Genomic DNA, 11,253 nt, shown 5'->3' on the forward strand with positions numbered 1-11,253 from the left:
TCTCTGGTGACATTAAATTCTTGGCAGAACCACTCTTTGAGCTCTGATTGGCTGAAATTCGGCTATCGTCTGCCACGGCGTTCATTTGCCAGTTACAACTTACACGGCAGCATTCTAGTTACCTATGAGATTTCTATGATTCCACCAGCGTTATTAAAACCCATATCAAGCCTATTTCAACTATTTTTTTCCAATAAACCTGCTTCTTTTATTTGACAATGCAAATTTATTTTAGAACGTGAGTCTCCGAGAACTTCATTAATTTGCAAATTAATTACATTAACGGAACTTGACAGCATATTGTAGTTCATTTTAGCTCCTAAACCTTGGTTGTTCAAACCAGTTTGTTTACTAAAATAATGGCCATCGGTTTATCAGACGTAGAGCTAATAGTGCGACGGCATAATCGGCATTTGAGATTCGATGACGTCAAATATGACATCAAATATGACGTCCAATATTACGTAGAGTACAGATGACGCAATATCTGTGAAACAAACCGTTAATCCGTTAGTGAAGAAATAGAGCTAGTGGCATACTTATGAGTAATTATGTTACATATGCTTTTACAAAAGGGTGTAATAATTGTAATTTGTACGAGCAAATAAAAAAAACCTTTATCGCTCTAAGGCATAACTTTATATGGACTATAGAGTTTTCGGTATTTGGATTTCGAAATTCGAGAGCTCACAAAATTAAATTATAATTAGTTAAAAGTTTTACAACTGCACTACTCCTTCCTTTTTCTACATGTTGTTATTCAAAATGATAGTTCAGGTTAGCACATATGGCATCGAGACCTTCACACCTTTAGCTCCTTGACTAATTGATAGGCCAAAACTATTCGCTCGCTTTGGGACGAAAAGAGTACACCTTTTACCCTAAACTACCAACTTCTTCCATACAATAACAGCCAAACTGTATTTCAAAGTTGCTCGCTATTTCCTAAAAAAATACTCCAAAACCAGCGAATAGTTTTCGCCTAATATCTGACATCCAGGCACCTAAACAATAGAGTAATGGCAGTGCTACGTCACCCATGCTTTTTCCTATTCATAAAAAATTCGCGCCCACAATGGCGGCCATGGTCAAAGCTACGGAGTGCTACTACTCTATTAATGAGAAGTGACTAAGAGCTTTTGGGTGAAAAATTACTTTGGGTTGCAGGTCCTGGCTCTCGGAAATATTACTTCTTGGCAATTTCCTTGAAGATGTTTTAATGAAGCGTTTATATGGTTTATTGAAACTTGCAAATTGGTACAAGTACATGGTTTATTGAAACTTGCAAATTGGTACAAGTAATTTGTAAGTTATGTAATTACTTTAATTATGTTTAGGGTTTACCATTTTTGGCCACCTTTTTCATTACGGAATTTTCTACCTTTTTGCGTGTTTTAGCAGTTTTTGCATTACAGTTCATAGGTATATTATTAACTTTTGTTAATATTAAAGGGCAACGCAAGTGGCCATGTAGGGGGGCGCTTTATTCGTAACTGTTTTCTTCTACAATCAAGTCGTAAGTTGGTTTTCCAAGGAGGATTTGTCCTTGGTATAGCCACATGGTGCAGTTTCGATCTCATTCGCGAATTTTTTATTTCAACAACGAACCGAGAATATTAGGCTTAGCTTAATTTATTTATTATGGAGAAAAGAACTGAGTTAGTTTCCTAGAGTTTGACGTTGATTTTTTTGATTTAACAATGTTTTGGAAAAAATTATTGTCTAATTGAATAATGGCGGTTGAAACATTAGGCCTTGGACGCGGTATATCTCTTCCGCTAGCCTCACACACTTGGCCCTATATCCAGTCTGCCTTAACAATTTCCAAATTATTATACCCCGACAGAATATTTATCTTTGTTTTATGACATTTGTTACTTTGTATAAAGGATCCGATTTGTTGGTAACCTCGAAGGCAGATAGCGCATGGCTATTGACACACAAATGTAGCAATAGTCGATTGGCTATTGACTCACTGATACCCAGAGTAAACCTCTAGAAGATTAATTATAAAGCCTTATCAAAGCATAAAGTTTCTAAACTCCATGGTTAACGGTAGATTCGTTATTCCTCTTCTTTCTATTTTACTTTGGGACAAACATTAATTTAAAAAGTCCGCGTTGAAACCAGGCTTGGAAATAAGGTTTATTTCTAAACTGGTCTATTTGGCCAGTGACTCCCAACTCTTGAATTATTTAAGTGGTCACGTAGACCAGTTGGCTAGTAATACGGTAGATAATTTTGAATTAATAAACTGGACAGTGGACCAGTGAACCCCTAGCTTTTGAATAAAAAAACTGGTCCGAGCAATTAATAAACTTTTCTTTGACCCAGTGACCACCGCTTATTTCCAAGCCTGGTTGAAACACTTAGTAATGTACTAGCAGGAAAAGGAACTGGAAACGCTTGTGTTCGCCGGGAGTAGTGGCTCACTCCTGTAATCCCAGGCGTCCGGGAGGCAGAGTTTCTGGATGGCCATGTGAGGACGACCACCAATCCCCCAACGGGTGGTCGGAATACTTCCGCCACGGGTGTCCCCACCCCTGTCCCCACGTATCCCCCCGTTGGCGTGGCCGTTACACATATCTCGCCCTGATTAATCAGATGGTGTCTTCGCCGGGCTCGCGGTCTTCTCAGACTCACATCAGCCCTTTCTTCTTTGAATAAAAAAAAAACGCTGGTGTTCAACAGATGATCCAGAAGTTAAAAGAATTTTAGATAAGGTACTGTTTTTAAAACAATTTATTGAGTACAAAAATGCTAAAATCTTTAAAAAAAAACACTTAAAATATTATTTTAACTCTCAACCACCTATGTTTTAATTATGCGCCAATTTCTTAAGCAAAAAGCGATATGATCAATTCCATTTTATCTACTTTTGCTAGTAGTTGCCATGTGATCTTAATAGGCCACACTAGAGTTTGAATTTTACTAGTTTCCCGCGCCAGCTCCGTAAATATTCCAGCTTTCGATTGGCTGGATCTGCTATCACCAGGTATGGAAGACGAGGAGCAGTTACTTGATTTTTATTGTGCTTTTTCAAACGCTTGTATGGTCCTTTAAATTTTCTACCAAATTGGTATTAAATCAATAATTAAAGGAATGATTATGAAATATTAAAAAATAATTCAAGTTCTAATAAATTTGCTAAGTTTGTATGGGTAAAAGACTAAAAGTTGCCAATTATATATGTATACATATAATATTCAGGTAAAAAGACTATTAAATCCATATTGACATATCTTAGCCTCCCTTAAAAACAACTAACATTATTACACATGCATTATACAAACATTACAACATTTCTGACTTAAACCTATTTGGTGTAGATTTCAGGAGCAATATTTTCATTCATGGAGGGAGTATTTCTACCAAACATTTGGTAATACAATTTCTAGTAAATGACTAGCAGTGTGAAGGTATATTAAAAATAAATTTTGAGCTATTGCAGGTCCTTATCAGTAATCTCTTGGGTAAAAACATGAGTCTTTAGTATAATATTACAACAGTTAACAAAATTTCGTAAAATTTCTGATTTTAGAATAGTGATTAGACTGTATACTCACAAACATACAAGTTACAAACATACTGCCTCCTAAATAAGAGCTTTTTAAAAATTTCAAGCTAATCTCTTGGGTATAAAATAGAAGTCTTTGGTATGATAAAAGGTTAAAAATGGGTGAATCACATTTTGATTAGAAAACATTGACTAGAACATTACACAACTAGAAAACACAAACATAAAACCTAACTTTCTGATTAAAGACTTTCAAACATAAAAAAAATTGATTTAACGATAAGATTCCTTTATGATATCCACAAAGGATAACCCATTTTTAGCTTCACAATCAAGCTCGATCTGATGTAATGCTGTGCCCCACGTTGCGTGTTCAACATCATTTTCTTTGTAAAATTTCATTTGCATAGTTAATTTTAAAACTCCAAGCTCCTTAACCTATATAATAATAATAATTCTAATGATAATATTAAGATTAATGGAAATATAGTTTATTTTCAAACTTCAATTGTTAATGGAATTTTATCTCTTTTGGTGCGTTTTGTAGTTTTAAGGCCAAGAACGGACCAGAGTGCTGTGTATTCAGCTTTTTCTATATCAATAGCAGATTCTTTAATTTGTAAAATCTCATCTATTAGAAGGACTCTCCTATGATCAGTGCCAAATTAAAATCTCTAATATGAGGAGGTTTACATTGGCTTACTCTAGAGCTTGTGGAGGTCTCATTGTGACTTTTAAGACATATTTAGTGTCGACATTAAGCTTCACAGTAGATTTACTGTCAAATCGTTCCCCATCATTCTTTAAAATAATATTAAGTAAAAATTACTACAACTTTCTGAAATATTATATTTACCTTATAATAGATTCCTCCTCCTCCTTCTTTGGTTAGTGAAATTATTACTTTGAATTTATTGGCTTTATCACTCATTATTTTTTAATTACTTTACTAGTGCAATATTTTTGAAAGTTAAACTATCCATTTTAATACCTCTACTAAATTCCCCATTATGCACCATGTAAAAAAGATAATTTTTTGTATTATTGTTTCTTGCACTTTATAATTCTGAAATTTTTTATTTAAAAAATTAAAATTAGCCTATATTGTAAAACTCAATATCTATTATGCACCAGTTTTTGACAAGCAAAGGGGCGTTTGAGCTTTCATAGCAGACGATGCATGCATATTTTCGGTCATTTGTGCCATCTACCCATAGAAATCTCATAGGTAACTAGAAGGCTGCCGCCGACGGCCGAGCTTCGTTTTGAACCTTCAGCCAATGAGAGGCCATAGAGTGGTTCCGCCTAGGAGGATAACCAACATAATCTAACTTCTAAACATGTAGTATATGTTTTTTTAAGGCATATAAATGACATTAGCACATTTTATATAAGACCAGTTTAATAATTCATAAGCTAGGGGGTCACTGGTCATAAGGACCAGTTTAATAATTCATAAGCTAGGGGGTCACTGGTCATAAGGACCAGTTTAATAATTCATATGCTAGGGGGTCACTGGTCATAAAGACCAGTTTAAAAAAAAAACCTTATTTCCAAGGCTGCTCTGGTGACATTAAATTCTTGGCAGAACTACTCTTTGAGCTCTGATTGGCTGATATCTGGCTATCGTCTGCCACGGCGATGGGTCCATTTGCCAGTTACACGGCAGCATTCTAGTTACCTATGAGATTTCTATGCATCTACCTTAGCTTAGTTGAAACGAAGATAATTTAAACTCCTACCCTAGATTCAAATACTGAGAGCTTTCCCATTGACGGTTTTGTTACGAAGCGTTTACCCTTTTCCGGCACGTGACCTCAGAAAAATCGGGCTCCATCGGTTGCGGCTTTCTGAAATTCCGAGTTCCAGCGGGAAGTGGGTAAACGCTATTGGCAACGCGTGAGAGTGATTTCGAATTTGGGGTACGAGTTTAAATTATCTTTGGTTGAAAATAAATTATTTTAAAACAATTACTGATCACTATTTCTGTAAGGAATTGTTTTAATATCACACATTGGTCGAACACTGCACAAAATATGAAATCTAGTATAAATTTAATTTAACAAATATCATTCTGTATAATTTAATTTACCAAAAATCTGTATCATTCAAATTATCTTCTTTTTGGTTACCAATCGAGAGGCTCTTCTCACTAACAGAACTGTCATTGCTTTCATTACTTTTGTTTTCATACACAGTAGAGAGATTACTCTGAGATAAGGGCACACAAGTGGGTATGGCCATGGCAATAGGTGTTGAACAATTAGATGGCACAAAGTTTTGTAAACTGGCAGTTGTGGTCAAATCTACACCCTCAAACTTATTCTGCTCCATTTGATCAACTATATCTAAATCACTCTTAACTTCACTTTCATTTTCTAATTTAAGACATTCTGAAATAATGTCCTTCCTTACATCAAATTTAGGTGACCCATTCAATATGGAATCATCTAAATAAGTAAGGCTATGAATAGTTTCGTCTAATATATTACTAGTGTTAGTTACTCTGGCAATTTCAATTTCAGAGTTGGAAACATGTTGGGGGTTATTGCTTTTAGTTTGGGATGCATGGTTTCCTTTCAGACTTTCTCGATCCTTAGACTGAAACAGAAAAAAAAGCTCATCTCCAGATTCGCTCATATAATGAGGATTTTGCTTATCCGAAAAAGATTGTCTAATATTTCTCTGGGGTTCTAAAACAACATCAGTGGTTGAAGAAAAATGAGTAGAAGAAAGGCTAGTTTGATTTAGAATTGGTAGTGAATTAGAGGCAACTTTTTGCTGAGCATGAAGCTGATAAGGATAACAGGAAGACACTTGTGGTCTTGTCAGCTGATTTTCAAGGCATCGTCCATACTTGCGTTCTAAGCTCTCAGCTTCAGCTTGAAGAGTATCAAGGCGCTGCTTGGCTTCTTGAATAAAACTTGGTGGTTTGAGACTGCTGCTACCAGAGGAGGAAGAATAACTCTGATGAACAGGTTTTCTGGAGCTTGCCCCATTGGAAGTATATTGATATGGCAAATTTGAGACATAATGAGACGCAGATGGATATTCATTTTGCAAATGTGTTGGTTGAACGAGGAAGGATCTTGAGCGAAACTGCTGCCTTTCCTTTTCTTGTTGTAACCACTGAAGGTTTTGAACCTCAGCTTGAAGTCTTTCGTTGAGCTGGTTCAATGACCCAATGTGATGCTTGAGATCATTTATTCTAAAAAATTAAGTGAATAAATTTAAGACTTCCAACTATAATAATAAAAACAGTTAAGTAACCTAACAACCTGCTGAAGGCTTTTTCATTTTGCAACTTTAAATCCTTATTTTCCACTGAAAGCTTTTTAATCTGAAACTTCGAATGCTCATGATTTTCTCTTAACGCACTTTCGGTTTTAAGTAACTCCTCACGAGCTTTAAGTAGCTGTAATGAAATAAAAAAATGATTTTATCACAATATTGAGCAAATCATGTCACGTATGCTACCTCAGAAGATGGAGTGACCATTTCCAAAGTTAATCTTGAAATCTTTTCCTCAAATTCATTTTTAAGTTGGAAGCAGTTAGTTTGACATTCTTCAAACCGCTTTAAAGTGGCAGAAAGCTCTTTTTTTGCAATACTCAATTCAGCTTTAACAATATCATAGTCAGATTTGGCACTGAGCATTTCGGTAAATGTGTTAACTTGATTTTGCAAATTTCTATTGTGTTCAGAAATACTAGCAATATGCTTGTCACTCTCGGCTATTTTATTGTTTGCAGCTGTAATTGCCCATTTGCTGGTATCAGGTTTGTCCGATTCCTTCTCTAGTATTTCAAGGTCAATCGTTTCGTGCTTTGAAGATTTTTCTAATAGGTTTTCGCTTAGTTTTTTCTCATTAACTGCTCTAAATGCTAATTTCAGTCTTTGTTGAATGATCTCATCCAATCTGTTACGAAGCATTTCTTCATCAATATGATCATTAATGCTTATATCTTCAGTGGGGACTTTAGTCACATCTGTGAAATAGTTATTCATTATTATAATTAGTAATAATTATATATTTATAATTTTCAAGAAATACCATTTGTAGGAAAGTTTGTATTAGTTTCGGCATCCATTTTTGGCACTTTAAATGGCAGTTCAGACAATAGTTTATGAGTAATATGATAAAGCAGGCATCTTTCAGTGGAATTCTTATACAACTCTAGCAAATCTTTGTATAGAGCTGATGGTTTTGGTATTGATAATATATGTAAAATATCTTCAATCGTATATCTTTCATTAGGAATTGTCACTAGTTGTGATTCTCGAAGAAATGTTGATAAAGTAAACTCAAAACCCTCATGTTTCAGGAAGTCGCATATTAACCAGTGGGAAACCTATAAATAAAATATAAAAATTTAAATCTGCTAGGTAGGTACGAAAAAGTATAGTTTACCTGTTCTGGCAATTTACTATTTTGATTCGTTGAGACTTTCTTGGCTAGGTTACATTGCAAAGATACGTCAAAAAGTTCATTAACTAATTTATTGCGGAGAGATGCTTTAATTTCGTTTAAGTGACCGCGATTTTGAAGACGTTTACACAAATTCGAATGAAGTTGTTCAAACGTCATCTTTTTGACAGTCATCAAATGCGAGTCCAAAGCGTCAGTGGTTGACGAATTAAGAACAGATTTCCCGTTGGCAGTCATTGTGGATGTAGATTCGTTCGATTTCATTTTAGCTAAATTATATTTTATTAAAAAAATATATCATAATTTAATAGTAAACCTAATTCTCGTTCTACAGGGAGAATAGAGCTACCAAACCGAGTCAAAAATATGGCTAATAATTGTTATTGAGGTGATTCCATAGAGCTTCTGATTCTGAGAGTGCGGCAGCGTTGCCAGTTCCTGAAACTCAAATAAGCGTACCTGACCCAAAAAAAATTCGATTTCAGAAAATATTATCGTACTCTTGAAAACTGGCGGTAAATTTGAATTTTGTGTGAAATATTGAGGTTAAACTTTTGGAATCAAAATTTTTAATAACGCTTAAAGTTCGACCGATCATGGACAGTAAATTAAGAGGACAGGTTTTCGATACCCTTCCACAGTGCATTTTATTTCTCCCCGCGTATCAATCAGCTCGAGACATAGAAATCTCATAGGTAACTAGAATGCTGCCGTGTAACTGGCAAATGGGCCAAACGCCGTGGCAGACGATAGCCAGATCTCAGCCAATCAGAGCTCAAAGAGTGGTTCTGCCAAGAATTTTATGTCACCAGAGAGAATGACGACACCTATCTCCCGCTATAGTAGCGGATCCAAGGAGGATTATTATCCTCCTTGGCGGAACCACTCTACGGCTGAAGGTTCAAGGCGAACTGGCGTCAAGCTCGGCCGTAGGCGGCAGCATTCTAGTTACCTATGAGATTTCTATGGCTCGAGAGACTCCGAGGGAGTCTTGCAAAGTCATTTGTACCACGTGATTTTAAAATTTCAAAATGGCAATCTAATGCGGTTGATATTGTTACGTCATTTTTGGCGCTTTATATTTTAGTCATTTTTAATTTTGGTTTTTTAATTCAATAAAAACTATCAACTGATATTTAGTATATCATATTTAATCTATAAAAACGAGAAAAAATACCTTTTGGCGTAAAAATGTAATTCGTGTTTATCTTTTTTCTTTTTTCGAACAGTATCGTCCACTCTTAGCGATACTTGTTTTTTTTTTCAAATAACCTTGGCCGACTCCCTTAGTGTGATTGGTTTACGGGGGCTAAAAACCAGGCTTTTTACCGATCCTCTAAAATCTATTATCCATGGACCGATTGAAAACTTATGTTTAAAAGTCACAGTTATAAATGGTTTTCAGTAAATTAAAAAAATTATCGTACATTATCGTACGTGCAAGCTAAATTATCGAAAATTCATACTATATCGTAAACCATTGAAAATATCGTAGGTGCCAAAAATTAGATGAAAATTATCGACCTGGGGGCCTATTCTGTAGATATTCGAAATCCAATTTTCGATCGAAAACTAGATTTCGAACTTCGAGATCTCGACGAATGGTATTCGGTAAAGATTTCGAATAAGCATAAATCAATGCAAATTGTCGAAGTCGATTTCGACATGGTATAGGGTATCGAGATCGAATTCCCATTCGATTTTTTACAGAATCGCCCCCCAGGAGTGCGGATTCGAAGTTTTGAAATTTGGAGTTTAGAACTGAGCTGAACCGTCAAAGGGGTGTACTTACGTACGGGTCTAAATAAAAAGTGCCGAGTTTTTGAATAACTTTTTTGCCCCCACTGTTAGCACACAGGGCTCCCTTTCTAATCTGCCATCAGCATCAGTCCCTTCCCCTAGCTCGGTTAATGCTCCTGTTAGTTCCTTTGCTCCTCCCGCTCGCATTACCCCCACTGGAACTCTTTAACGCTTCTCCTGTGAGCCCGCCGATATTTTTCGTTTACTACTCTCAAGGTTTCTAAAGCTCCCGGTCCCAACGGTATTCATCCCTTTCTCCTGAAATCTCTCACCAATGCCCTTACGTTCCCCTTTACCTTTTGATTTCACGTTCTTTTGCCCAATGTGAACTTCCTTCCTCCTAGAAAGTAGCAAATATCACCACTATTGACAAATCTGGTTCTCATCCGGACCCCACTATTTTTAGGCCTATAAGTAACTTAAACAAAGTTCATAAACTCTGTGAGATTCTCGTAAATGAGCAAAATACTGACTTATTAGTTTCTACCAACTTTTTATCTCGCGCCCCCAGCTCGGTTTTCTTAAGAATCGTTCCAGCTTATCTAACCTGCTTGAGGCTACAAATTTATGAACCAGATGGCTTGATGAGGGGTTTAGTGTTGATGTCATTTATCTTGATTTCTCTATTCCCCACTCCTGCCTTCTGGATTATCTCCGTTCTGCTGGTATTACTGGCGATGCTCTAGCGTGGCTCGAGATATTAAGCTTGGTTTTCATTTACGCAAAAATAACTACATTTGAACACGACGTCGAACGTCAAATTTTGGTTTTCGGATTTCGGTCTACGCCAAGTAATAGCATTTTTACTTAGCGTCAATAGATTCCAGCATTGCTATCTTGGCTATAGAGAGAGTCACTAATATAACCAAGGCTTATCCACATTTAAATTATCTTTAAATTTAAATGTTGCTTGGTTTATCGATATGTTTTCTAAAATTGCATTATAATAATCAGTGGCGGACTGGGTCTAATATTTTTTGGTTGCTAGGAGACTATGGGTTCCCGCTTTAACAACTATAACGCTACCATGTTTACGGAGGCCCACTTCATGAACGGTCCATGGGATCCACGCCATCGGGCAGGTTACCTCTATGGCCAATCCGAGACTGAAAGGGACTCCAAAGTTCGGTGGCAAAATGTGCGTAAAGTCAGTAAAGTGCGAAATTTATGGTTGACTCTGCCCGCCTCTGCCAAGGCCAAGTGAGGTGTTGGGGGCATAGAAATAGAAATTAGACTAGAAGCACTGCCCTTTCCGCCAATCCCAAGGGAAACAGGCGAGCTAGAAGGCTGACCTGCCGTGCAAAGCACAAAAGCATTAACGGCCAAAACCAAAATATGGAGAAAACCCGTGAAATTCCAACTTTCTTTGCCTTAAGATACCCCAACTTACTTCTTTCAAGATTATATAGTAGACTTGGATTTTTCAACTCAAATTATATTCTGGTACTAAAAAATTTACAGGCCAAACGGTATTTCAGAAATATCATTAAAACGGTAAAACCATGTC

The 11,253-nt window shown here is 36.2% G+C and overlaps 2 protein-coding genes across 2 annotated transcripts; both read right to left on the reverse strand.

Moving 5' to 3' along the window:
* Positions 1 to 2,788: 2,788 nt before the first annotated feature.
* On the reverse strand, positions 2,789 to 4,535 carry LOC149947772 (CB1 cannabinoid receptor-interacting protein 1-like). The gene is made up of 4 exons (XM_090171649.1): positions 4,374 to 4,535; positions 4,221 to 4,318; positions 4,021 to 4,165; positions 2,789 to 3,955 (listed from the first exon to the last, which is right to left on the reverse strand). The coding sequence occupies exons 1-4, from the start codon at positions 4,446 to 4,448 to the stop codon at positions 3,791 to 3,793; spliced, it is 483 nt and encodes a 160-aa protein (XP_090027775.1). The 5' UTR covers positions 4,449 to 4,535; the 3' UTR covers positions 2,789 to 3,790.
* A 976-nt stretch (positions 4,536 to 5,511) lies between these two features.
* LOC149947773 (uncharacterized) lies at positions 5,512 to 8,309 on the reverse strand. The gene is made up of 5 exons (XM_090172771.1): positions 7,929 to 8,309; positions 7,572 to 7,869; positions 6,995 to 7,506; positions 6,796 to 6,932; positions 5,512 to 6,725 (listed from the first exon to the last, which is right to left on the reverse strand). The coding sequence occupies exons 1-5, from the start codon at positions 8,208 to 8,210 to the stop codon at positions 5,606 to 5,608; spliced, it is 2,349 nt and encodes a 782-aa protein (XP_090028897.1). The 5' UTR covers positions 8,211 to 8,309; the 3' UTR covers positions 5,512 to 5,605.
* Between the last annotated feature and the right edge of the window lie 2,944 nt (positions 8,310 to 11,253).

This window comes from Leiobunum rupestre, chromosome 4 (genome assembly GCF_980474605.1).
Source record: "Leiobunum rupestre chromosome 4, qqLeiRupe1.1.hap1, whole genome shotgun sequence".
Taxonomy (NCBI): Eukaryota; Metazoa; Arthropoda; class Arachnida; order Opiliones; family Sclerosomatidae; genus Leiobunum; species Leiobunum rupestre.

Excerpts from the sequence above, each read along its gene's own strand:
- LOC149947772 (XM_090171649.1), bottom strand. The coding sequence starts at position 4,448 with ATGAGTGATAAAGCCAATAAATTCAAAGTAATAATTTCACTAACCAAA. Across the intron at positions 4,319-4,373 it reads GAGGAGGAATCTATTATAAG|AATGATGGGGAACGATTTGA; the intron begins GTAAATATAATA and ends ATTATTTTAAAG. Across the intron at positions 3,956-4,020 it reads AAATTCCATTAACAATTGAA|GTTAAGGAGCTTGGAGTTTT; the intron begins GTTTGAAAATAA and ends ATTATTATATAG.
- LOC149947773 (XM_090172771.1), bottom strand. The coding sequence starts at position 8,210 with ATGAAATCGAACGAATCTACATCCACAATGACTGCCAACGGGAAATCT. Across the intron at positions 7,507-7,571 it reads TACAAACTTTCCTACAAATG|ATGTGACTAAAGTCCCCACT; the intron begins GTATTTCTTGAA and ends ACTATTTCACAG. Across the intron at positions 6,726-6,795 it reads AATGAAAAAGCCTTCAGCAG|AATAAATGATCTCAAGCATC; the intron begins GTTGTTAGGTTA and ends TTAATTTTTTAG.